The sequence below is a fragment of the Caretta caretta genome, chromosome 10, assembly GCF_965140235.1.
Source record: "Caretta caretta isolate rCarCar2 chromosome 10, rCarCar1.hap1, whole genome shotgun sequence".
In the NCBI taxonomy this organism is placed as follows: domain Eukaryota; kingdom Metazoa; phylum Chordata; order Testudines; family Cheloniidae; genus Caretta; species Caretta caretta.
The window spans coordinates 30505928-30533765 of record NC_134215.1 but is presented as its reverse complement, the minus strand read 5'-3'; the positions used below and the strand labels follow the sequence as shown (position 1 = coordinate 30533765).

The window sequence follows — 27838 nt, the reverse complement described above, 5'->3', positions numbered from 1 at the left end:
CATTGAGATATCTGCAGAGCTCCCAGTCCAGTGCAGGCAGAGAAGCAGTGGCTGAGAGCAGCAAACAGACACTTCAGCTTCTCCCTCCCAAGAACAGAAGACCCTAGATGCCAGTTTTCAGTTTCCCTGAGAAGAATCATTGCTAAGAGTCCCCACCGTATGTGGATTGTGTCAGGGGATTTCAGGCTGGCAACAATTCCAGAGACCTTTAACCCTGGAGCGTGTGATGTTGCGGGAGAAAGGAAGCACAGAGGCTACATAGCCATTCTTAGCACATAAGATGAAGGAAAACTCCTGCATCCTGACTCTGACTTAAGGCTGGACCACCTGGGAGGAACCCTCAGTGAGTGCATATGGAGAGGGAGTGCCGCTTTAACTTGGGGAAGGGGCCTACTGAAGCTGAGCACTGGGGAAAGGAGAAGCCATTCTCACCACCACAACCTCGCACCCAGCACCAACCCCTTAGCCCCAGTATAATCCACTCACAGCATCCAAAACTAGCTCTGCATTTTTGCCCTGGCCCCAACTCTTTATGATGGTCCAAGGCAGTTAGGTTACGGAGTGGCAGTGGGTAGCTTTTGGGTCCTGGGGGGAAAGAGGTTGAGTGCCCCTGCCCTACAGCACTTGACTTACAACTATTTCCAGACTCTTGCCATGGTCTAGGGTTACCTTCCTCATCGTGATCTTCTAGCACCTGCCTGAGTCTATCCCCACTTCAGTTTCTGCTCATTTCATACTGCACTGTACCCCATATATCCCGCTCTGCTCTGCCCAAGCCTCCCTTTAGCTGTTATTTTGCAGCCATCCTCCCTCCACCCTACCCTGCTGAGCAGTAAGCCAGGCTATTCTAGCTGAGTCACACTAAGCACCTCCAGGAGATATCCTGGCTTACAGAGGTAGTAAATCACTTGTGACCACTAATAATTCTCAGCATGTCCTAGCATTGAACAATGCCTGTAACAGCCACGCAGCACAGCGCTTGGTCTGAGGAACTTTATTTCACAAATATTGACTGGTTATGGGGGTGATTCATATACTGTAGCATCAATAGGTTAGGCAGCTAACAACCACCATCCTTCCACAGGAACAACATAGTCTTGTCTGCAGATCTGTGTTTAGTGTCACCCTGTGGTAGATCATAGAGACTATACAACAGAAGGCCTGGCACAGACGGCGGACAGAGGCTCCGCTCATTCCTGTGCTAGGGAGAGAGAGGTTTATGTGCAAATGGCAAACAGAAGCTACATTCTAACAGACAGAAATAACTGGCTCACCTGGGGCTCAGAAACAAGGAGTAACACACAGTCACATTGGTGCCAGGGAGAAGGAAGTAACAGCTGCAAATAAGAACATCTCAAAATGAATGACAAGAAACATCTGGACAGATGCTGGGGAGGGTTTGGGACAGGAAAGAATGAGTCTTGGGGCCATTCAAAAACCCTGATGGACCATCCTAGGTCACTGCATGAAACAGCATCCTCTTGATCCATGATGTGCTGCACATTAACAAGCACTCAGCCTGCCCCAGTTAGTGTTTGTCTGTCTCGGTCTCTCCCCAGCTCTGTTCATGGTCCAGCAATCCCGATGGTATGTGCAAATTAGATTAGCTTTACTGGCTCATGGTCTTCCCCTCACCCCAACCCCTCGGACATGGTCCACATAACTCATTATGGGCTTGCAAGGTGCAAATAAGTAACATTCCACATGTGACTACGCAGACATGAGCAAGCTCACAGTCCACATCACAGCACTGCGAGGGGCCCTGCTCAGTGCTGCCATGTGTTGAACCCTGAGGTCTGAAGCACAAGCAGCTCCTACAGGTAATGTCTCTGGAAAGCACTGACCCTGGTGTATGGCAGGACACAGGCCAGTGCGACATGGCACTCCTCTCAGGTTGGTACACAGGGGTTTCCTCCTAAGAGGGGCAGGGCAGTAGTGGTCGGGGTCGTGTAGGGTCAAACTCTTGTGGAAGGATTAGTATGGCCTGTAGTTCCAGTAGCTGGAAAACACAGAGATCTGGAAAACAAGGGATAAAACAGGTAGGCCCTTGGGTTCCCTAGATCCTTGTTAAATAACAGTCTCACGTTAAAGCTGCTTCTTTCTGTTAAAGGGACAGCTTCCTCCCCAACCCCACCTCACAGGCCAGAACTGGAAGCAGCTCTAGGGATGAGAGAAGCTGGAAGGAGTCCATGATTGTCTTAGATCTGGGCCCTCACTTGGAGTCAGTAATTCTCCGATCTCTCTCTGGCCAGACCCCTTCCAAATCCCAGGAGCCCCCTCTATTTTCTTTCACATCCCTCCCTTTAACTCAGAACAATGGCTGCTCCCAGCTCAAGGGGGCTGGGCAGAGCTCCTTTCAGCCAGTGGGATTTCTGGAGAGTGACATTCCCTTCATACCTCCCCCAGAGCGTACACAGCCCAAGCCAGGAGCAACGGGCCACGCTTGAATCCTAGGGACCACAGGCGTATGCCTCAGCAGTGATCCAGAACCAGTGCTACCAACAGTCTACTGGTTCTTGACAGGTTTACACGGATCCTGCCAGAGTGTTCTAGCCCTGGTTATATAAGGAGTGGTTCCTGGTTCCAAGTTCAAGAGCCGTTACAATGGGCCAATTATTATTTGTTCCATTTGTCTATGGAGCCATAGTTGTGCATAGTGTTTTACACAGAGAGTGTCACTGCCACAGGCTTCATATAATGTACAGCAGATACACACCAGACCACCGAGCTCTTACATGGCACTTCTCAACCAAGGAGCTCAACGCACCCTGCAAAGGAGGGAAAATATTATCCCCATCGCCTAAGGTCACGCACCAGATAAGTGGAAGAGCTAGGAACAGGTCTCAGATCCTCCCGAGTCCTTGTCTGACCACACTGCCTCTCCAGCAGCTCTGAACCTCTGGCCCCTCATCTCAGTTTCTCAATGTATGGCCACGGTCCTTAGCCCAGGAATACATATTTCTGAAACAGCATGACTAGTCCCTCATATGACCTTGTGAACGAGTTCCCCCTTCTGCTCCTGGAAACCCTGACTGTTAAGCCCTCCTGATGAGCTACACAGCACATACAGTCCACACCGGGGTACCTTCGCCAAGTGTCTTTATTATTGTTTTTTCCCTTGTGCTCCAAGTACAACATAAACATAGCAGCAGTTAAAGGGAGCCCCCATCCCCAGCCCAGCATTTCGTACTGTTTGCCTTCTCCCTGACATTCAGCTGGTGAGCTAATTACCTCATCCGGTTCTCTACAGGTGCAAGTGACACTTCTAACCTTGCAAACCACCTCCAAAGTGACCAGGCTGCTGGATTCTAAGGGGCTCTCTCTGCAGCTGCTAACAACACCCTGTTACTAAATCTCACCCAGTTATTCGGAATTTTAACTAGCCTCCTGCTGCGTAGCACCTACCATTCGTCAGCTCCATAGCAACAATTTTTCATTATTTCCCTGAACATCCTGTGCCATCAATACACAGAACAAATTATCTCGTACTGCATACTGATCTCTGTGCCAAGCACTCATGGTCAAAACCATTCCAGCTCACGAGAGCACCTAGGTAACTAATTTGAACAGGTTTGAAACCCTTTAAAAGCAAAGGGAGCCCGCTACTAACAGAACTCCTGCCCACGTCCCTACCTTGTCCTTCAGCTGCTGGCAGAGCTGCAGAGAGACCGTGAAGAAGACAAGGGCGTCATTTAGCCAAGGTACCACACACTCCACTTTATGGACGTGGCTGACTTCATATCTTTGGCTGCCACACTCACTGCAAAGAGAACACACCACAGCTGCTCACAGACAGGGCTCCATGGACTCTGATAAATCCAGGGGCCACACTAGCTAAGTCAGGGTTGGACTGTAAATTATAGGTGCATGTAGTGCTCATGAGAGTGAGGCTTAGTGTGCTAGTTAGCAGACAAATGCTACATAGCTTCCCCTCCACTGTTCTGCCAAAGCACCTTTCCCCAACAGTCCAGTCCTAGATTAAGCAATAGAGATGACAGACTGGGAAACCTATCCACTGTAGGCAGCCACATCCAGTAGACATTTAACTCCGTTTTACCTGTAGTCAAATTAAGTGGAACCCAGGTTTGTAAATGGAGAGGCTGATGCATCTAGCTCACTGCACCACCACTTAGTTTCAGTTACACCGCTGCCCCCCCAGGTGCAGAGAATCAGTATGAATCACTTAGAACTCTTCCCCTCTCTCCCCCACTTTTGAAAGAAACCACAAGGATTTCTGTCAGAAGCACATGGCTACATGAGACACCTGCCAGACATGCTGAATATGAAACTGCTTCGGCCCAGCTTAAATAAGGTGCAGGGTCAAGCCTTGGCTAACCAGGGAACATGCAGGGGCAGCAGCACAGGGAATGAAACACTGACTGTAGTGGTGGGAGGTTAATGTTCTCTTTTGTGCAGGGCCTGAGCTCCCTGCCAGCCCCTTCCTCTCTCAGTGAGGACTGTATTTTGAACAGCCATGTTTGTCTGGGCCAGGGAAGGAGTCATTGAAGGGATCTTGCTATTGCACCAGTACTCAGCAGGTACAGCCCCAGCTCTGGCTCACTGGAGCTGCCCTACCTAAGGGCTTGTCTACACTTACAGCGCTGCCTTAGGTCATGTCTGCACTTACACGCTTACAGCAGCCCAGCTGTGCCACTAGAAGAGTGCTCGTGTAGCCAAGTTAGGCCGAAGGGTGAGAGCTCTCCTGTCGACATAATAAAACCAACTCAACGAGCGGCAGTAGCTATGTCGGCAAGAGAGCATCTTTTGCCGACATAGCCCTATGCACACGAGCACTTATGCTGGTAAAATTTATGTCGCTCAGGGGGATGTTTTTTCATCCCCCTTAGCAACAAACATTTTGCTGACGTAAGTGCTAGTGTAGACATGGCCTTTGTGAAAATATTACCTATACCAACAGGAGAGCTTCTCCCATTGGCGAAGCTACTCCACCTCCCCAAGAGGCTGGCTACCCCCTGAGTGACCTTGTTATACCAACGTAAGACGGTAGTGTAGACCTGGCCTAACAGATGCTCTCCTTGGCCAAAAGTTCAAAGCTATTCATAAACAGGGCTAATGCCAATGACTATGTTCTTGTCATGAGTCAGTGTCGGACATCACCCTCTCCTACACACGCTATACAACCCTTCAGAAGACAGTACTTACAACATGGCTCCAGGGTTATGCAGAATGGACCCTCCAGTAGGTCTGAAGTTCTACACAACGGATGCAAGAGAGAAATTAAGTCACTTAAAATCTGACATAAGGAAAAAAAATACAATCAAAGATTTGTCAGGATGTTCTGACAAAGTGCAGCTGAGACTCATGTTTACTGCTGTATACAGGGAGACAGTGGTTTGATATCAAGAAACATGGGCAGGTGCATGCATAGAAGTTAAGAGTAAACAAAAGGCAGAGCCAAAAGAGCCTCTAGCATCTGGTCTCTCCCTGCCCCTTACGAGGACATGAATTCTCTAAGTTTGTTGGGTCCAGTCTGGCCCAGTTTCAGTTTACCTAAATCAGCTCACACAGAAGATCCAGAGTAATAGTCCCAGAAAAGAATCCATTGCTATGCAGGGTTTGCATCCAAAAACCTAGCACCAGGGAGAACCTCAGAGTGAAACTCACTAGAAACTACTTATAAACCAAATGAAACTGACTAGCCTGATTTCCACTGTCCAAGCTGAGAAATCCAAGTGACCAAGCAACTTCATGAAAATGAAATTAACTCTTTACAATTCCTTTGGTTTAAATAATCTAAGATGTATTTGTAACACAGATAAGGGATTTTTATTAGAAAAATATTCATTAACTTGACTGTGTCCCTTTAACACTATAAAGGAATTGACCCAAATATATTTTTTAAAATAAAATATCATGCGGGTAAATTTAGTGATGACTCCCTCTGGGGCTCACTCAAATAGCTCCATCTTTGCTAAATCATTATTCCCAAACCTAGGTTTGCATTTCCAGGAAGACCAGGTGTTCTGGTTGCATCCTGACCTAATTCAAGGTACCTAACACTAAACACACTCATCCCATGCTCTGGAAATCTCACCACATCACGTCATGAGGTGTCAGCATCATCCAAGGAACTGAGAACTCGTCTTTTTAGCCCATATCTCCCCTGACTGGGAAAGGTGAATAAAGGAGACTACCTTGGTGGAATTGGGCTGCAGTGCATGGAGCTGGTAGACAGTCAAACACAGCTTATTTAGGTTGATGTAGAAATTCACAAGGATGTCCGAGGGCAGAGCGGGGGTGAACATTTTCTGTGAGAAAATGGAAATGATTTCTGCATCAGTGACAGGACCCTCTGTTTCTATAGCTAGGGGAATACTACCGTAGAGTCTCTCTCTTTTTTTTTTTTTAAATGGAAGAGAGAGACAGAGAGACGTTAAGAGTTTTAGGTAAAGGAGAAAAGCTATGTTTTACAGGGAGACTGGAATAGGGACGTGACCATACATGATGGCCATTTCTCTTGTTGCACCTGACCTCTAGACAGCTCTTGCACCAACACTGTGTAAGGGAACAGAAGAGACAAGGGTTAGACTCCATAGTTAGTCCCTCTTTAGAGTTTTGCTCTGGAGAAGCCCAGTTGACAAAGCCAAAACTCTTTCTCCTGGCTGAGGGCTCTTTAAGCCCAGGTCTGAGCAGAGAAAGGTAGACCAACCACCAATACTGAGCACAGGGTCTACATCTGCTTCCAGACAATGGAAGTTATACAAGACTAAAAAGGAGATTCTCTTATACTGTGTCCGACAAGGATAGATTAGAAACAGCAAACCATGTCCCCATCATGGAGGGGCATGATAGCCCTCACTAGTGGGTAGAGAGAGGGAGCGGGCAGTATAGACCAAGACTGATATAAGGTTACCGTAAGGCCACTGGAGGCAATTTCTGGTAGGGTCAAGGAGGCTGGAGTAGTGAGCCGGTTCCGAGCTCGTGTCAGCTGTAACATCACCGCATCCATCAGCTAGGAAAGAAAACACATATTCCTGTCTGAAGGCCATGATGCAGCTTTGGAGGGCGAGCTGAAGAGCCTGCGTAACACGCATGAGTTGCTACAGGGGAAACTGCATCAAGACATGGCGTCAACTCTACACACATGCTCCCACCCGAGGCTCAAACAGAAGCAAGCAGCTCTCGCTCAGACCCCTAGAGAGCAAAGCCCTCTTCAGGTTACTCATGGGCAGGCATGTTCTGTCAACTGCATATCCCTGCTGATGTTCCCAACAAAACCACAACAGCCTAATTGGCATCACTCTAATGCTCTGTCAATGACTTACTGTCACTGGGAGAAGGTTCCAGATCAGAAAGTGCTGATGTTTCATATAAGAGCTTCTGCTTTTCTACGGGATCTGCCATTGGAAGAGCTTGGAGCTCCTGGATATTCTGTTACTCTGAATTCTAATCAAGTAGCTTGCTTTAAAGAAAGTCACTCATGCTACAGACCTCTCCTGGCATCTTTACAATGAGACCAAGCATGATTTGCTCTGCAAATTCTTCTAAACAGCAGAAGGTATTTGCATCCGAGTCACCTCCCTCCCAGGTTGTCTCCCTCCCCACCCCCCGACCTACATGATCCCACTGTGAAATCTTCACTCTAAATTTACACCCTACTTGGCAACAGGGTTAGAAACAAAATGAACCTGCTCAAGCTGGGCAGGGAGAGAGACTGTATTGCTATAAGAAAAGAGGAGCAGGAATTCAGAGACTTAAACTGGGAAAGAAAATTGCTGTTTATAAGTGTAATTTGGCTGGCGAAAATGTACCACTGTCATGCAGCCTTACATAAAAAGCACAAGAATGTTTTCAGAAGTGTCAGCCCACATTCCTTCACCCCACTTTACCCCTCTTCAGGATAAGTCACCTCCAACTCCAGCTAAAAAAAAAAAAAAGCCCATTGTGCCTTATGTAAGAAACAGCAGAGAAAACAATTTAAAGATTTTAAGTGCTGACAGTCATAGAGGGATCTAAAGACACTGAAAGCTCTTCTAGAAGCTTTACATACAAAAGAAGATAAAAATGTTGCCTAATTGCTCTGATGGGCTCCAATCTTGCATGTGCAGAACTTTAGTCATGTGAGTCATCACATGAATGTCAATGAAACTACTCACGTGAATGAAGTTATGCACACTCTTGAGTATTTGTGGACTGGGGCCGTAAATGAGCAAGCTCTTTCCTATAAGTCTGTGACAGTAGTGGCTTTTTCACCTGGCAGGAATACTGCATCTTGAAGGAGAATTTCCTCAGATATAGTCCCTATTTTGGGAAGAATGCCCAACCCAGAATTCTGGGGGAGCTGTGTTCATCTGCTACAGAGCTCATGTTTCAGAGTAGCAGCCGTGTTAGTCTGTATTCGCAAAAAGAAAAGGAGTACTTGTGGCACCTTAGAGACTAACCAATTTATTTGAGCATAAGCTTTCGGAGTGAGCTGTAGCTCACGAAAGCTTATGCTCAAATAAATTGGTTAGTCTCTAAGGTGCCACAAGTACTCCTTTTCTTTTTACAGAGCTCATGACTACTAGAACGTTAAGGCACTCTGAACTATGACTCATCATCTTCCCAGGGGGAAGAAAAAGGGGGGTGGTCTTATTTGCTGATCTTTTCCTGTTTGATTGCCTTTGCCCAAGTAAAAACGGAACAGGCTTTTCTTTCTCACACTTGATGTGGTGAGAAGTTAGTCAACTTGTCCAGTGGCTCGGACGGTAGCCAGGGACCTGGGTTTAAGTCCCTGCACTACCAAAGACTCCTTGTGTGACCAGTCTCTGCAGAGATTTCAACTCAGTACAAAAAAACCCAACACCGAGCAGCTGCATTAAAAAGAGGGGAGAAATGTGGAATTGGAGTCTATCCTCTTACCCCACCTCCCAGAGAGCGTTCTGCTCACCTTGAGGACCTCAGAGCCTGTTTTGAACTGGTAGTTTACATCTCGGTTTGTGAGCAGGTAAATTGCTTGGTTAACGTGGTTTCTAGCATCCTGGATCTGCAAAGGTACAAAATACAGCCCTGTCAAATCAGCTCCCCCTGAACTAATGCTAAAAAGTAGACTATCCCACTGTTGTCTCCCAGGATCCATCCCTTACCACTGCACAGACAGGAAAGAAAATGTTGATCATCCCATAACACTAAAGGCATTTTCTTCTGGGCACTCGGCACTCACCACTAAAGCAAGCTGTTACCTCTGCCATTAAGATCATAAAATGATTGATCTACCAGACCAGGCATTTTAAGAAACAATGATCTGAAGTCTGGGGCCTGCTATTTTATGTCCTGGACCATCAAACTAGCACTGATGGTTTGAAGGAGCAGTGATGTCAGGTAGTAAGACCTCGTGAGCAATCAGGGCCAGAAACAAAAGTGATACATTGCTATCCAGCTAGGCATTCCCACTGTCCAGGATATAGGGCATTCAGAGCACATTCTGGTTACTGTCTTTGTCCAGTCTCCCCATCTTCAGCTGTGATCTGATTACAGTGGCTGCTCTTAAGAATCATTGCCATAGAGCTAAAATCAATACAACATCTGAATACTTTAAAAGAACACGAAGCACTGATTTCTAACTTTAAGGTTCATTGGAACAGTGGATTACCAACACTCTAGAGTAGCTGCTGCAGCATTTGGGTGCAGGGGAACATATCACTGGGGCTGGCCTCTTGAGCAACCTTTCATAGAATAGACCTGAGGCACATCTAGCATGAACCCCTGTGAACCAAGAGAGACTGCAGCATATGGTCCGTTAACAGAGCAATCCTGCCAGAGCTGCCCATAATAGGAGTGAGGAAAAACTCCAAAGGCAAAGAAAGGGTTCACTGGCAGAGGGGAAGAGCAGAGGAGCATCTCCAAGTGGGGGTGAGACTCAGACACTCAGCACCAGAGGCTGGTGTGGGAGCTGGAACAGAGGAAGGCATTAATGAACGCGGAGGATGAACACAGAAAAGGTAGGCACAACTTAGGGTAAGAGGCAGTCGGTGTGTACAAAAAAGCACTTGAACGAGTTTAGAGCAGGATGCTGTGAAGGGCATGTTTCGCTAGGGTTTTCAAACAAGTTCTAAGTGCCAGTTGCAAATGTAACAGTGAAACAGATAGACACAGCTTTGGACACTTTGTTCATGGGAAGCTTGTAGTCTGAAGCTTCCTTTCTCCCCCATATCTCGGCACAAGTCTCCCATGCTGAACTGAACCTTACCTAGTGCAGGCCCTGGATAGATATATGAGAAAAGCTCTTGTATGACTTGCACTTGCTTCCCCAGAGCACGCAGCTCAGAAGTCTCAGTAGGAGTCTTGTGACTCAGAGGAGGGTGTCTTTAGATGGAGGAAACCTGTCCAGTGCAAAACCACCAGTATGCTGCAAGCAGCTGGCGGCTCAGATACCGCTGGCACTCGTGACATGGCATCACAGGACACTACCCTGCAGATCCCCCACCTCCAGGAACATTCCAGAACAACAGACTTGGGAGCAGCTTATGCCACTAGCCGCTGCAGTGACATGCACCATCCACCTTGTCAATACAAGGACTCCGCTCATCCCTGCCTCCTCTGTCAGACCTGTTTTCCTTCTCTATTCCACTTCCCCGAAGGCTTCCCAGCCCTTTCCCTGTTCAAGTAACAACTACCTTCCCCTCCACAACCAGCTCCCGCTTCTGGTTCCTTTCCAAGCAGACTCACAGCACTTCCTCTGATTGGCAAGACCCACTCCCTCATGGAAGAGACTCATGATATTTCACTATGGGAGGCTTATTCTGAGAGAAACAGGACAAGGGTCCCCTCATAATCTCATGAAATACTATTATTCTGCCTCCTTTAGGCTCTCGCATTCCTCATCTAAATAACTTTAAAAGACCAAGTCCTTCCAAAGTAAATGAAGGCAGGAGCTGTACTTAAGAGACGGTGGAAGAATATCAATAGAGCAGCAATACAAAAAAGAGTCACTATATGTCGGAAACACTGCTGAGCGCATCACAAAAGCTCACTTGTCTGCAAAGCACAAACTCCTCAACATAGCCATAAGTTTCAGTGACTCAAAGCCCAAATCAACAGAGGGTTTGATTCACCTACCACAGAGTCTAAACATGGCAATTGGCTAACATGTTTAAAATGCCAGTAAATTAGAGCTCTCAATCTGTTGTAGACCGATGTGTCCAACAAACTACCAAAATCCAAATATGCTTATAAAAAAAAAAATCCAAGACAATGTATAAGGATCTACATAGCATAGAACCCCAGAGTCAGTTTTTAAACTTCAATGGTGGAAAACTTTACTTCTATGAGACTGAACACTAGATTTCCAGAAGCCAGATCTCCGACTGAAGAATTCAGATATAGCTAGAGTCTGAGGCACTGGCATATGCTGTTAGTGAGGAGAAGGGAGAAGACATGATTTCATACAGGGAATGAGAGCAGACTTGTGAGCCAGCTCAGGGCCAGATGAACTGTTCTCTGTTCAGCCAGCCAAGATTCAACAGGCATTGAGAGAGAGAGCTACAGCCCAGGTGCTCTGAGCACTCCTTTCACAGGCTCAGCACTCCAACCCAGAGAGCTTTGAGCTCATTGATGTCTCAGGAACTAGAAGCACCCACCCTTTTTCTTCTAACGCCCTAATCCCAACTAGTTCACACCTCTGCCCCCTCCTCTATCACACTCCAACTGATAAGGAAAGGAAGGTGGGTACTGGGGTCTGGAGAACCCCAATGAAGACCAGTCCTTTTCTCTTTGAAAGAGAGGGCCTTTGCAGGCTGCTCAGACTCAGACCAGCTCAACACAGGGAAGACTCCTGATAACCATACCTGCTGCAATTTCCACTGCTTGTCTTCGCGGAATGTGAAGTGCAGGAGCTGGTTATTTCTGGGCATTTTCAAATTAATATCCTTTAAGAGAGAGAGAGAGAGAGAGAAATAAGAGGAACTCCCCCACAAAACGCAGAGCAGGGCACCCCCTGAACAAAAGGTGCTGTGCATACCCCTTCAAACCCATCCATCTCATTTCCGACAGATCCATCCACACTGACTGCTGAGTGGGGGCATTTTGAGCAGTACTGGTTCAGCCAGTTTTTCACCTTAATCTTTTTTCTACAGGAGGGAGACGCAAGGCATAAATGACAACGCCGTTACTGAACTGGGCCCAGAGAGGAGACTGCCAGTTCATTTCAGGAGGTGGTGAGGGAACTCTGATGGTACAGATAAGGGGCAACGTAGGTGAGACGCCCGTCAGCTAAGATGGGTCTATCGCAGTACACGTGACAGTTAAGCCCTCTACCTACCTACCATAGGGTTACAATATTGCAAACACGAATGGTATTTCACTCGGTCATCATAAATAATGAACTGTCCCAGGTGAGTAAGTGACAGTTTTGGAAGGCTGAGTTAAAACAGATCTAAGACTATACACCATGCATATTAAGACTGGACTGCAGCTAACCAAGGTGCCACTCCCTAACTGGGAGAGAAAACACACCCCAGCAGGATAGCACACACATGTACGGACAGAATCTTCCTCCTCCTCATCCCTGCACTCAGATTTGTTTAGATACAGATTTCAACCCTTGGCATCATGTCCCAGCAGCATGTCAGCTATGCAAGAAGTGCCTTGTACAGCCACAGACTTGGCTGCATCTTCATTCAGTTGCATGGCAGTGTTCGGCTGGCACCAGAGCCTATTGTAAAACCAACCAAAGCAATGGCGAGATGCAATCACTGTGGTACCGAGGTGCCATCACTAGACAGCAACCAGTCAATCACCACCACAGAGGGCAGCTCCATTCCCAATGGGCTTGACACACCTCCCCGCTTGTTGACATCTGAAGGGACAAGGTCTAGCAGGGAAAGAAAGGCAAGGAGTACGCTTCAGTGCTAGCACAAAGTGATTGGTGTGGATTGGTACTCACAGCTTGGCATAGAGCATCTCCCTGCAGCATCAATACTCCTTTCACCTGGTCTGCACTGGAATGACAAAACAGTTCCAACCAGTGAGAGTCACAGGAGACAGCCTACCGAGACCGGTACAGAAGCAGCCAGCCTCTCACCCCCAGCAAGAACAGGGGACCAGCCTCCACCCTTACCAACCAAAATGCAACACAGCAGAGGGCAGAGAGGACCTTCCCCACTCCCAGGTGGGTACACAGGAGCTCCCCAGTGCTGGTCCTAGTATGTCCTGTGGACAGCTCAGCTAGGGAGATGCATTCTCACCACCTACTCTTAGGTCAAGCCTCCTGCCAGCAACTGTAATATTGCTTGAGAGATGCTCCCTTGTGTAACTGACTTGTTAGAGCACTAAGGTCCCATCCTAAACTATTTTCCTCCCTGTATTAACAATCCACACACTGTTCACCATTTAAACATTAGAGTTCTGGCACTAACAGCGTGGATGCAAATCACAAACTAGGTTATAATCTGACATTGTGTACGCTTTCTGCTTATGCCATAGAGGAAGTTGAAGAGTGGTGCTGGGCAACTGGTCACCTTCAGCAAAGGTCCCACCTTTTCAACAATCCTGTTACATGTTTATATGAAACAATGACTGGAAACTAAAGTATCTGGGCTTTGAGGACTCCAATTTATGAGCCCATCTCATTTAACACAGACACCATGATCTCACTGACCTCCCACCATCTGACAAAGACAAACCTGTTGCAGTTCAACTCAAAGTAGATTGAAGTGATAGAAGAGAGAAACATCAGGAGGAATGGACAGAGACAATCTCTGCACACACAGATTTTCCCCCTTGGATACCAGAATCCCTTGCTCCACAGCTGCTCAGAACTTTTGTGGAAGCATGTTTCACTGTCTACTGTGTAACTCTACAGAAGTAGAGCTGGACTGGAGGCTCAGAAACAGTGACTATTTCAGATGCAGTTTAGTAGTAACCGCATTTATATAGCGCCTTTCATCCAGATCTCACACTGCTTTGTGAGGTGGGTAAACGTTATTCCTATTTTACATTTTGGGAGACTAACACACAGAGGTTAAGGAACTTGCCCAAGGCCACACACAGAGTCAGCAGCAGAGCCAAGAACAGACTTCAGATTCCTTGAGCCCAGGTCTCCAGCTGTAAGCACTAGACAGAGACTCCTCATTATTCACACATTGAGCATGGTCAGAACTGATCTAACTATTCAGCAGTGATGTAATGAATCAGAATATGACCAGGAAAACTACCTGGTGATTCCACTAAAGAATCAAACAGGAAATTCGTAAAGTCTAAAATGTGATCCATTTAAAAAGTACTTTCATCTGATGGGAAGCATCTAATTTTACTTAAGCCTACCACAGGAGTGATTTTTTTGAGAGCACTATTCTTATGGGATCAAAGAAATGAACTTCCCATCCTGTATGTACATTACCAAAGATGCTAATGCATATAGAGTAAACAAGGACAGGTATGTGTATTTTAACAGGCAAATACAATTAATGTTTGATAAAATGGCAAGAAAGCAGAACAGATGGGAAAGTCGAGTGTTCTTTCTTTAGAAGGTTATTAAACAATGATTAAATGAGCATTGGCTAACTGCCTTTTACAACACAAACAGCAAAATATCAGGCTTTCCTCAGAGCGACAGTCTCTTTTTTAAAGGGCTGGAAATTTACAGCAGTAAAGGTTCAAATAATGAAATTATGGCTGAACATTTCAACATCTATTTAGAAGCAGATATTCAGCTATCGACCCAACCACTCAACTGTGGGAGTAACACAGTACAACATTTAAATTGGGATTTACAGAGCAGAGAGTGGGTAGCTCCCAGCTACAGCTGTCCGATAGGGGCTCTTATCTTAGCCTTGAACTGCTGCTTTTCTAAATACCACTGCATTCAGATCTCCACGTTTGTTATCTAACAAAGCAGATGAAATGGGGGAGGGAGGAAGATGTGACATGCAAATGATTAAAGTAAGCTAGGAGAGCAGCAAGCGAGAAGAGACAAATAATGCCAAACTGTCACAGACGTTGTAGGAAACGAGTTAAAATTGTGCACCAAAGTAAATCAGCTTCTGCGCTCTGCAAGCCAGGCACCTGGGTCACTACAAGGTGGATGTGCTCAACTATGGAAGTGTGCTAGCGTCTCCAGATGTTAAATGGGTGATAGCAACAACAGGAGAATCTGTGTAAAATGGGAGCGAATTGCCTCAGTCCTCCACATCCTTCCCCCTCCTTTCCTACGCAAGGAGGATCCCAAGACCAAACGTGCACAGGGAGAACACACACTTACCTTGAAGTGCCCAGCATGAAGTTCTCCTGTTTGACTGGTCCTTCTGTGCTACCAACAGGCAAAGCAAACCTGTGAGAAGCCTCCTGCACAAGAGCAAAGGGAACTGACACTGTGACAGAGTGACATAATTCTGCAATATCCTGGACAAACCTTATGGGATTAAGATTAACTTTATTGAATTAGGTTTAAACCTTTGAGGTCCCTTGTATTAAAAATGCAATTGTGTAGGTGTTATTGTGGCATTGTATGCAACTCCTCTAGGAGGAGAGGGATGCTGATGTAAAGCCACTTCTAGAGAGGTGCAAATATGCTCGTTCAAACTGGATTCTCCAGGGACCACCAGACCAAGAAATAATTTTTGGATAAACAGCCTTGTTTTAAACCGGCTCAGTGCCTTCTTCCTGATCAAATAAACAGACAAGTCCCTTGGTCCAAGAAGGGACCCAATCCTTAGGGAAGGGTTGGAAGGACTGGGTCCCATAAGACTGTGGTCTTGTTCTGAGCTGAAGCTGTGATGAACTTGAAACCACAAGGAAACCCCTTGAGTGGGGTTTTAAAGGACTGCTCCTGCCAGAGCTCATGTTAGGGTTGGGGGGTCCTCTAGTTAGCTTATTAGTATGCGTGTAGGGGTGGTGGTGTTTTTTGTTTTTGTTTTTAATATATTTTCTCTGGGGATAAAGAGAGGTCTCTGCTCTCCAGGGCTGTCACCCCAGCATTGTGTTCACACAGAACAAAACAGCAACCAGAAAAAAGCAACTGAAAAGGCAAATTCCCCATGCATGGCTGGAACTGGCTCGTTACCTTCAGAATATCCTGCAGCTGTCTCAGGACACCATGAACCTCCTCTTGCAAAAGCCATTTAAACTCTTCTTCCTATAGCCATAGAAAGACAAAACAGGAATCATCTACGAGAGAGTCCCTTGGGGCTTTCACAGGATCCTTGATCTTAATTTCTTTCCAAGGCACAGAAGCACATACACCATGGAGAACAAGTTTACTGGTATGTGCAGGTGGAAATATAACAAGAGGAAAGGTAGGCAGTTTTTGACTGAATTGTTCAAAGGAGTTATTTTCTCTACCTCTCCATGCTGCCTATATCCCCTTTCAAAATATCTTGCCTTGACTCCACTGAGCAAATGTTTATTTATTTAGAACATTATATGAATAATAGTGGTGGTAGGTGGCCATGTGCTGCTGGAGGTATCCATTTCAGATGAAGCATAAAGCCCAGATCCTGCCTCCTTGAAAACTCTGGGGCTGTTCTAGCCTGGTTCTTATACTGGTCTCATCCACATAGTTTACCAAACAGCAGCTTAATTAGGAAAGAACCCAAAATAAATTCAGTTGAGGGGACGGGACTGTTTGCACAAATTCAGTAATAAACAAGTTCAGATCTGATGGGACAACTTCTCAGCTGACCTCAACTAGCTGTCTGCTATGGAGAAAGCCTGTGAAAACCAGATCCTGAAGCTGCAAACCTGAAGTATTCGTATAAGAACACCCTTGGTCAAAAGAACACCAAAGGCAGTAGGTGTGCGTGCGTTGTGGGGAGGATTACTTTCAACACAGCGAAGTAGGGAAGGACAACCCCATTTTTCAGATGGGAACAGTGTCACAGGGTAAATAAGTGTCTTGCCCAAGGTGTCACAGGCAAAGTGTGGCTGGGAGTCAGGTCTCTCAAATCCCAGTCTAGTCCAGTGGCCTAACCACTATACCATTCCTACCAATGTGTACTAGGAGAAGTGTTAGCAAATATGTGGATTTTCGCCTAGCTCTTTTCACATGAGATGGAAATGTCCTGCTGGCAAACCCCTTTTGAATGAGGGCTAGGACAAAGATGTTGGTTATAACACTCGTTAACCTGCCAGATGTGCCTATTGGGTGCACATCTGGATAAGATTCCATTTCATAAAATACCTGTTAACCACTAAGTGCCGACGAAAGATTGAGATATGTTACAGCAGGAATCTGGCGGGAACCAATGAGAGGTTTGATCCTTTGGTGGAATCAGGTTTGGGAGTTTGCTAGAATGAGGGCGCTTACAGCAAGTCAAACATGATATGGATCCAATCCAGAGAATCAGACAGTTCCTCTCTGAGTACATCTCCTTAGAAAGAGTCTTCATAAAACCACTGAACACATTAAATGTTTAAAAGAAAAACCTTTCAGCTCTTAAGAACAGTCAATTCTGTGGTGGTAAAAGGTTCCATTTGTGGGGAGAGTAGGCAAAGAGATTCACTGCAACATGAAGGACTTTCCCCAAAGACTAGAGGATGGCAGCTTTGCCCTCCTTTCATTTGGTGCCCGCACACTCCCTCTCCCCAATACCATCAGCTATAAAAAAAAATAGCTGTTACTAAACTTTCGTAACTGTTGTTCTTTGAAATTGTGTTGCATGTTTCCATTCCACTCTAGGTGTGTGTGAGCCCTGCGCAAAGTCACTGAATTTTTTCCCCCTCATTGGATGCATTGGGGCAGCTTAAGCACCCTCTGCTGCTGTGTGCCATTAGCACCAGCATAAAGCGTCCAGCAGACCCCGTGCCCCCTCCTCAGTTCCTTCTTTCTGGAAAACTCCAATGTAGAGGGGTAGAAAGTCGGGTCAAGCAATGGATGTTCAAAACATCTTGAAGAACAACAGTTACGAAAGGTTACTAACTGTTTTTTCTTTGAGTGACTGCACATGTGATTCCAACCAAGGTGACTCCCAAGTAGTTAAGTAGGAGGAGGGATTTGGGTTCATGTACACAGGCTGCAGTACAGCTTGACCAAGTTTGGCATCATCTCCTGAATGCGAAGTCATGGTGTAATTGGAGGAGAACGTGTGCTCCACTGACCAGGTTGCTTCTTTACAATCTGTACTAAAAATGCTGTTGAGGATGCTTGCGATCTTGTGGAATGAGCAGTCAGGTTAGTTGGTGGCAAAACACCTGCCTGAGCTTAACATTTGCGAATACATGACGACATCCAGGGCAAAGCTGTCTGAAGAAACTGGGAGACCTTTCATCCTGTCCGCTACAGCCACAAACAGGTAGTTGGGTGGACCACCAGAATGGTTTAGTTCTTTCTATGTAGAAAGTTAGAGCTCATCTAACATCCAGTAAGTGAAGACGTTGTTCACTCTTATTTGCATGAGGTTTCAGGTAAAAGACAGGTAGGTAAATTGCCTAATTGCTATGAAATTGTGAAACCACTTTCGGGAGGAAACTGGGGTGAGGATGTAAATACACCTTACCTATAAAGAAGACTGTGTGTACAGTGGCTTCAATGTGAGGGCATGGAGTTCAGAGACTCTTTGGGCCGAAGTGATGGCAATTAAGAAAACCACCTCCCAGGAGAGGTATAACAAAGAGCACGTTGCTAAAGGCTCAAAACAATGGACCCATAAGTTTTGACAAGACCAGGATCAGGTCCCAAGGGGGAACGGGCTCCCTTACTTGAGGCCTTTGAGGAATCTGACTGACATGTCATTTGAAAAGCAGACTGGTTATCCACCCTCAGGAGGAAAGTTAATATTGCTGCCAAGTGAACCTTGATAGAAGATGTTGCTAAACCTTACTGTTTCAAGTGCGATAATGTTTTGGATGGATGAACGCGTGGGTGAGACTCTGGATTGGGATGCCCAGACTTAGAACAACTTCAATTTTGAGAGGTAAGTAGCCCTGATGAAGGGCTCTCTATTTTCTAGTAGGACTGGGCGAACTTGCTCTGAGCAGCCTGCTCTCTGGGATTTAGCCATGGAGCTTCCAGGCCATTAAATGAAAAGAACTCAGGTTTGGGTGGAGCAGCCGACCATGCTCCTGAGAGATCACGTCCAGGTACAATGAGAGTGGGACTGGAGTTGCCATTGAGAGGTCTAGCAGAGTAGAGAACCAGTGTTGGCAGGGCCATGCTGGGGCTATCAGAATAATCTGGACCTGGTCCCGCTTGATCTTTAGCAGCGCTCTGTGTAAGAGTGGGATTGGGGGGGAAAGTATAATAAAGCTGTCCCGTCCAAGGTAGCAGGAAGGCGTCTGTGATGGAACCTGGACTGTGACCTCATTGGGAGCAGAGTTCGGAACAACAGAAGGAGTCACAAAAAGAGCAAGGCTCCTTGAAAGGGTACATCCTGAACAGTCTGTTGGACCTCCTGCGGGAGCTCAGAGGACTGTAACCGTGAACTCTTGTGCAAGGCAACTGCCGAAGCCATGGACCTGGCAGCTGAGTCAGCCGCATCCAGAACAGCCTGTAAAGAGGTCCTTGCCAACGATTTTTCCCTCGTCCACTAGCAAGGAGAACTCTTGCGGGAGTCCCACATGTTAAAATCAGACCTGCCCAGCAGCACCTGCTGGTTTGCAATTCTGAGTTGTAACCTCCCCGGTAGAATAAAGTTTCCTACTGAACAGGTCTAATTTCTTTGAGTCCTGAATTGATCCTGTCTCTCTCTCTTACTGGCACCAGATACTCCCAGGGATTACAGGGGGACAGGTTTAAAGGAACTCATAACCTTGGGTGGGAACATAATATTTTCTTTCACCCCTTTTTGAAGTAGGCAGGAAGGGATGTGGGGGTCTGCCACAGAGTCTTAACTGGTCCATAATGGCCTCATTGAGAGGCAGAACTATTTTAGAAGGGCTAAAATGTCAACCAGGCTGTGGGAGAACTCTTTTACTACCTCCATTTGTACGCTCAGAATCAAGGCCACCATCTTTAACAACTCTTGGTGAGTCTTATAATCACCCAGGGGAGGCGACATGCCCCTTCTTGGGACTGTTTTATCAGGGGAGGAGGCCAGCACTGGCTGTGGGTGCTCTTCTTCCCTTTCTTCATCAGCAGGATCCCGCTGAACTGGCTCTTTGAGTTTGATACTGGGCTTGGTACCGGAGTCCAGACTGGGTGCCACCCAATAGGACAATGCTACCCATCTTTCAGAGGCCACTGAATAGCAGCACCTGGAATATGCCTGGGAAACTGGGGGAAAACCCCCATAGGTTCCAAAAGGGCCACTGGACTGGTGTAGGTCCCGAGTGATCTCCTGACCAACCACTCAATGGTACTCCTGTGCCCAAATCCATGGAAGGGTGGAAATGTCTAGAGGATTAACAAGAACGGCGGCTTCAAGGAGGGGAAGAGTAAGACCTGATCTCCGATTCTGAAGAGGATGAGACTCTCTGGGTACCACAGAGGTGCAGTTCCCAACCATTCCAGAGATCAGTGACAGGGTGGAGAGGTCTGCACTGAGGCAAGCACTGCAGGTTTCCCTTCTGACGATACTGTGCCCTTCACATTGAAATGACCCAGCTGGTTCACTCCTGTTCACCAATACCAATAATAGCAGTACACCAGTACCAGTAACAGCGCACAGTCAATCTGTGGAACTCCTTGCCTGAGGGGGTTGTGAAGGCAAGGACTATAACAGGGTTTAAAAGAGAACTAGATAAATTCATGGAGGTTAAGTCCATTCATGTCTATTAGCCAGGATGGGTAAGGAATGGTATCCCTAGCCTCTGTCTGTCAGAGGGTAGAGATGGATGGCAGGAGAGAGATCACTTGATCATTACCTGTTAGGATCACTCCCTCTGGAGCACCTGGGATTGGCCACTGTCGACAGACAGGATACTGGGCTGGATGGACCTTTGGTCTGACCCAGCATGGCCATTCTTATGTTCTTATGACTCTTGTACTGCCGACGATATCGGTACCGACAGCGAGAGAAGGTCCCTGACAGCTACAAATGCTTCCGGTGTGGTCGGGACCAAAATAGTGTCGGTACTGCACAGTGCCACCAATACAGAAGCTCTTCTGGCAACAGACTCAATGGTGCCTACGTAGGTGCCAGAATCAACGGTGCCAGCTTCTATGGATCTGAGGTAGAGTAGTGCTTTGATTTAGATCGCACTCTACCCTGATTCCCATGCCTGGCAGCCTTCGGTGCCAGGAATGCCTCCCTTTCGGCACGCTGTTTCTTTTGTCTTTTTCTGGGCCCTTGAGATGGTGATTGGTGCCGGGACTCTGGTAAGGTAGGAGGAGCACTCCTTACTGATGCTGACGCACTCGGCCTGGCTCAGATGAAGGACTCAGTGCCACTTCCATGAGCAGGATCTTCTGCCTGGCCTCACGATCCTTCTCCGAGCGAGTCCTTGCAGATCTAGCAATGGTCCCCAGTAGGAGCATCTCTCAGGCACTTCAAGTAGCTTGAATGCCTGTCGCTCAAGGGCATAACCTTGTTGCAGGAGACGCAGGGCTTGAAGCCTGGTGACCGAGGCCTCCCTCGGTACTGTGGATTGGAAGAAAACTCCAATAAACACGATTTACTAAAACTAACTATGTACAATAAAAAGAGAAAGTCCACTGAGAGAACTTGTGAATGGAAGGAGAGCAGTTCCAGCAACCACCACAGGCGGTAAGAAGGAACTGAGGGGTCACAGGGTCTGCTGGGTGCTTTATACTTGCACAGTGTGCTGCAGCAAAGGGTGCTTGAGCCACCATGACGGGTACCACTGAGGGAAAAATTTCTGGTGACTGTGTGCAGGGTGCATGCACATCTAGAGTGGAATGCACATGTGCAGTCATTTAAAGAGGAAGAACACCATATCAACTGTTTAAACCACTTTTAAGCTTCCAAACTTCTTCCATTTTCAGGGCACACACAAACTGGCTTGGTTCTCATCGTTTGTTGATCAGTCCAGATTAGACAGTTTATTGACCTTCAGGGCATGCTACGTTTTTGCAGATGTTTGAGAACAGCTGAGAGACTTGGAATGCTTGGGATTCTTCGAGAGGGTGAGGCATATTTATATTCACACAAGGGTTGGTTGGTTATTTTGTCACCTAAAACACAGTTCCAGCCTAACTGTGTTTGGAATACTTCTAGGAATTTGTTAAAAATCTACAGCTCAGAATAGGCACCTTTGTTTAGAAGTCTCAAATCTCAATATGTAGAATTTGGGGCAATTTGCTCATCCACGCATGAATTTACACTAAGTGGCATATGGCACCTGCAGTGTCACAGACTGACACATCCAAAGGGACTTACACAGCAGCAGTTTGTTTTGCTCAGTTTCCTAGAGTACCCTGGACCTTTTTCTGAAACAGTTAAAACCACATCATAAACACATCCCTCTGTCCAAGGCCATTTTCCATGATGGTACAACCCTTTATTAAGGAGGAGGTGGGAGAAAAAGACCAGGATGTGTACAGGCTCTAGTATTTCCTTTGTTTTTTTTCTTGAGCTTTTCAAATACTTCTGGGGAGCTACTTATGGCACCCACATAAGTTCTAGTCTTTCTTGAATTCCTGGACATCAGATCTCAGATATTATGACTTCATACATGTCATATGAGACTATAAGAAATAAAACACACAAAAAACACACATCCGAAGTTCTCTGGCTTTGTTTGATATAACCCAAGTGCTACTATTTGGGGGTTTCCTGCGAGTCCTGCAGAACCTGATTCACTGCCCTAACCAAAATTAATATGAAGAATTATGATTGGGGATTGACAGAAGGGAGTATAAATCAAACAAGCCTGATCAGAGAAGAAAAGCTGAGGGGCTGGGGATGGCTGGGATTCTCAGACAGGGTGGGATATGTTTATATTCCTGCAGGTCTTGGTTGGTTGGTTATTTTGTTACATCGGCCTGATCTACACTACACAGTTAGGTCAATTTAAGGCAGCTTACATTGACCTAATTATGTCAGCTTACACACTACAGCAGTGGTTCTCAACCCGCAGCTCACATGAGGACCAATTAGCACACAGCTGCGGCCCAGCTCAGCTGTGTGCTAAAGGTCATGGGCTCCCGGCTGCTCCCTGGCTCTGCACGGCGGGGGTCAGGGTCCTGGCTGCTCCCTGGCTCTGCACGGCGGGGGTCGGGGTCCTGGCTGCTCCCTGGCTCCGCACGGCGGGGGTCGGGGTCCCTGCCCCACACCCAGCTCTCCGCTCTGTGGAGGTGTCTCTGGGTGAAAAGCGCTGAACATAGGGGTTTGTGGGGGGGGGGGAACTGTGGTTCTCAACTTTTGGCCCAACTAACACTTTGCGGCCCATAATGATAAACACGTTGAGAACCACTGCACTACAGCCTTGTCCCACCAATGTAAGTGCCTTACTACACTGACATAACTTCATCTCCATGAGAGGCATAGGGCTTATGTTGGTGTAGTTAGGGTGACACAATGTCTGTGCAGACACTGCATTACTTACATTGACTGTTGGCTGTCTTATCAATTTCAGGGATCCATGCTGGAGCTATGAAACTGACAAGAAAGCTGGGCAGCTAGTGCCCCGCTGCCCCCTGCTGGGAACAGGGAGGCAAGAAGCCTGGGTGGCTACAAGGCTCTTCGAGGGGAGGTGTGTGGAGCTGAGAGCCCGGGCTCTCAGCCCCTGCCTACTGCTCCTCTTCAGTGGGTGACAGCGCTCCTGGTGAGGACATACACCACCGACAGAAGGAGGGCAGTGTGGACATCAGCAGTAATTCCTGCAGTGATCGTAAGTCGACCTAATGTAGGTCGACTTAAGTCTATAGTGTAGACATGCCTTTAGCCTAGGGTTGTTTTAACTGCTTTTCCACCTACTGATTACAATAGGGTCTCAATTAGAACACAATTTCAGGCACATTTGTTAATTAAGTTCTTGATGGACAAACCCATGCATACCTTGGTCATAAAAATGTCCTTTAGTACCGATGTTTAATTTCAGTTATCCAAGGCCAAAGGCCTTTTAGGTACCTTAGAAATCGCTAAAAATTATCAGAGATGGCATCTGTAAAATTTCCTCCAGCCAGCGAGTTACAATCCTGACCCGAAAACAACACAAGTAAAATACTAGAGAGTCACAAACCTTGATTTACAGAGGATGTACTAGTGAGTAAGGACATTCCAGGGCTGAAAGCCTGACAAGAATCCGCTTCCCACCCTCAAGATCCTACCTTGGGGAAGGACCAGTAGCTCCAATTTACTGATCTTAATGGTCTTCACAGGACACATGGAAGCAGACAATTGCTAAGGGGCACTGACCCTATATCAATTAAGGCTTTCACTACTAAGAACAAGAGACTAATACACTGGACAAGTGGGCAGTGCCCCGCAAGCAGTATTTAAGGGAGGACCAAGGAAAGCGTGCCCTGAAAGAAGAGGTCAGGGATGAGAAATGCCTGTTGGCTGCTAGGCAAACTTCAGCTTCCCTGCTTAGTTCACAGTCAGCAATGACCCTATGCCATGAACCTCATTAATACAACCTAAATAGAACTATTATAAGGTGGGGGTATAACTGGTTGGAAAATCATTCCCAGAGAGTAATCATCAGTGGTTCACAGTCATGCTGGAAGGGCATAACAAGTATGGTCCTGAAGGGATTGGTTTTGGGTCCAGTTCTGTTCAATATCTTCATCAATGATTTAAATAATGGCATAGAGAGTACACTTACAAAGTTTGTGGATGATACCAAGCTGGGAGGGGTTGCAAGTGCTTTGGAGGATAGGATTAAAATTCAAAATGATCTGGACAAACTGGAGAAATGGCTTGAAGTAAACAGGATGAAATTCAATAAGGACAAATGCAAAGTACTCCACTTAGGAAGCAACAATCAGTTGCACACATACAAAATAGGAAATGACTGTCTTGGAAGGAGTACTGCAGAAAGAGATCTGGGGGTCATAATGGATCACAAGCTAAATATGAGTCAACAGTGTAATGCTGTTGCAAAAAAAGCAAACATCATACTGGGATATATTAGCAGGAGTGTTGTAAGCAAGACATGAGAAGTCATTCTTCTGCTCTACTCAGCGCTGATTAGGCCCCTCAACTGGAGTATTGTGTACAGTTCTGGGCGCCACATTTCAGGAAGGATGTGGACAAATTGGAGAAAGTCCATAGAAGAGCGACAAAAATGATTAAAGGTCAAAAAAACATCACCTATGAGAGAAGATTGAAAAAACTGGGTTTGTTTCATCTGGAGAAAAGAAGATTGAGAAGGGGACATAACAGTTTTCAAGTACATAAAAGGTTGTTACAAGGAGGAGGGAGAAAAACTGTTCTTCTTAACCTCTGAGGATAGGACAAGAAGCAATGGGTTTATATTGCAGCAAGGGCAGTTTAGGTTGGACATTAGGAAAAACTTCCAGGGCTTAACCACCCTGACAGTTAGGAAGAAATTGCCTAGGGAGGCTGTGGAATCTCCATCATTGGGGATTTTTAAGAGCAGGTTGGACAAACCCTGTCAGGGATGGTCTAGATCAGGGGTCTCAAACACACGGCCCACGGGGTTATTTTCTACAGCCTACCAACTCCCCGCGGTCCCCCCAGCATTTACCTAGAGCAGCTCCGGCCCGGTGCACACCGGGGACAGGGCAGGCTCCCTCCCTGCCTGCCTTGCCCCAGCACCACTCCGGGAAGCGGCCAGGACCTGGGGGGAGGCACAGGGGTCTGTGTGTTGCCCTGGCCACCCCTCCAGGTACCTCCCCCGAAGCTCCCAGGCCAATGGGAGCTTCAGGGGAGGTACCTGGAGGAGAGGCCAGGGCAACACACAAACCCCTGTGCACCTCCCCCACCAGGTCCCGGCCTCCTCCCTAGAGGGCGCGGGGACAGGGCAGGCAGGCAGGGAGCCTGCCCCGCCCCTGGTGCGCCACCCCCCGAACCCCTCCTGCAGCCGAACCCCCTGCCCTGAGCCCCCTGCCTCACCCTGCACCCCTCCTGCACCCCAACCCCCTGAGCCCCCGCCGCACCACGCACACCTCCTGAACGCCAACCCCCTGTCCTGAGCCCCCTGCTGCACCCTGCACCCCACCTGTACCCTCTGGGGGCAGGGAGGGGGCGGAGCTGGGGTGGGGATTTCGGGGAAGGGTTTGGAATGGGGGCAGGGAAGGGTTGGGAAGAGGTGGGGCAGGGGTGGGGCCTCACAGAAAGGGTGGAGTAGGGGCGGGGCCGGGGCAGCGGGTGGTCAGTGGTACAGCCCTCAGGCCAATGTACTAGTCCTCATGCGGCCCCCGTGGTCATTTGAGTTTGAGACCCCGGGTCTAGATAATACCTAGTCCTGCCGTGAGTGCAGGGGCCGGGACTAGATGACCTCTGGAGTCCCTTCCAGGCCGATGGGTCACCTGGCCAGGGCAGGGGCAGCCACCACCCAGGCGAGACGCTGCATCTCCAGATCGGCCGGGCTGATGCTGTCTGCGATGGCGGAGAGGGGCGGGCTGCTGCGTTGGGGGCACTGCCCCGCAGGGGAGAACCGGCCCCGGGCAGCCCTTCGCCCTCCCCCACGCCGGGCAGCGCCTCTCTCCGGGACACCTGGGGGAAGGATCCCCACCCCCAGAGGAGGGCCTCGGGGCTGGACCCAACCCCCGGCTGGCGAGATGCAGGGGCGGGCCCAGGCCCTTGGCAGGGGGGCAGAGGAGGGGGAGGGTCCCGGACTCACCAGCACTGCCCGCTCCGCCGCGCTCGCCATCGCGGCCGCCATGCCCCAGCTCTCCACTCCTCCTCAGCACAGGCCGGGGCCGCCGGCTCCGCTTCGTGCCCGCCCCCCTCACTCCTGACTGGCTAGGCTCCGGCACCACCAGCCTTGGGATTGGTTACTGTCCTCCCCAGGCCCCGCCCAACTCCGACCCCTCCCACCGCGGCTCGGCCTCTACTCTGCCTAGCAACGCGGCCCAGGGAGCTGGTGAGCGGCTGGAATTATCTCCCAGAGCTGAGGGCAAAGATGCACGGGACTGGGGATGACGCCACAAGGCCTGGCGTGACATCACAATGTATGGGCAGATGGGGCGGGGCCTAAGACTGAATGGTGGTGGAGTGGCCGGGATCCAGCAGAGGAGGCTGGCTGCAGAGATGTGCACCCGAGCCATGCAGTGACTGAGAGCCCATCACATAATGAACCAACAAGCAGCTGGTCATTTACCTGTATTGGAGCAAGTCTAACCCGGCTCTCACCGCCGCATGAAAATGGGATCGCGACCCACAGTTTGAGAACCGCTGCTTTAGAACAGTGGTCTCCAAACTTTTTTGATCGCGCACCCCTATCAGTGAAAAATTTTTGAGCACGCCTGGGGCCGGTTCTCAATATATGTATATGTATCAATTATATACATGTACTACTGTACTAATATTTGTAAATTATAAAACATACACAAAAATAGAAATGAAAAAACAATGAGATAAAGATGAAAAAAACAATATTTTTAAAATAATTTATTTTATTTGCTCTCACTAAAAAATTAATATTTTTAGTGAGAGCAATGTGATCGAATGTGGTTTATTATTTTTGAAAATCTTGGTTTAACACTTTGATACAGCCGGCGCTCAGGGTGGGGTGCGGGGTCTGGGAGGGAGTTAGGGTGTGGGAGGGCGCTCAGGGTGAGGATGCGGGAAGAGGCTCAGGGCTGGGGCAGGCAGGAGGTGCAGAGCACTTACCTGGGGCAGCTCCTGTTTGGTGCAGGGGGTGTGCAGGTTGCTCTGCGGAGCGCAGCACCACCCCCATGGCCACGATTCTGGGAGTCGTGATTCTGGGAGCAGCTTCCCCCCCGGCAGGCAGGGCCACCCGGAACGCAGGGGCTTTAGGGGCTTCAGGGCCTTGGGCTAAGGGGGCCCCGGGCCCTGGCCTGCAGCTCTAAAGCCCCTCTCGGAATGCGGCCCTGCGCGCACACGCCAGAGGACTCAGGGGGAGCAGGGGCGGC

At 48.0% G+C, this 27838-nt stretch overlaps 1 protein-coding gene across 7 annotated transcripts; it reads right to left on the bottom strand.

The window, feature by feature from the left end:
- Window positions 1–979: 979 nt before the first annotated feature.
- ROGDI (rogdi atypical leucine zipper) lies at window positions 980–27838 on the bottom strand. 7 transcript variants are annotated; one of them, XR_012670164.1, is made up of 11 exons: window positions 26584–26710; window positions 16001–16072; window positions 15200–15282; window positions 12884–12938; window positions 11787–11867; window positions 8891–8986; window positions 6875–6973; window positions 6156–6269; window positions 5164–5213; window positions 1845–2016; window positions 980–1337 (listed from the first exon to the last, which is right to left on the bottom strand). XR_012670164.1 is itself a non-coding variant. In XM_075132813.1 (11 exons), exons 3-11 carry the CDS (start codon window positions 15214–15216, stop codon window positions 1242–1244), a joined length of 735 nt encoding a protein of 244 aa, XP_074988914.1. In that variant the 5' UTR covers window positions 15217–15282; window positions 16001–16072; window positions 27576–27838; the 3' UTR covers window positions 980–1241. The 7 variants fall into 7 exon arrangements, 6 of the variants coding, with proteins under 6 accessions (XP_074988914.1, XP_074988910.1, XP_048722431.2 ...); XM_075132813.1 differs by lacking the exons at window positions 1845–2016; window positions 26584–26710 and adding exons at window positions 3634–3760; window positions 27576–27838; XM_075132809.1 differs by adding an exon at window positions 3634–3760 and having other exon boundaries at window positions 980–2016.

Coding starts and splice junctions, on each gene's coding strand:
- ROGDI (XM_048866474.2), bottom strand. CDS start 26,625: ATGGCGGCCGCGATGGCGAGCGCGGCGGAGCGGGCAGTGCTG. Junction 12,939..15,199: donor TTCATGCTGGGCACTTCAAG/GTAAGTGTGTGT, acceptor TTGTCATTCCAG/TGCAGACCAGGTGAAAGGAG. Junction 3,761..5,163: donor CATAACCCTGGAGCCATGTT/GTAAGTACTGTC, acceptor TTCTCTTTGCAG/TGAGTGTGGCAGCCAAAGAT.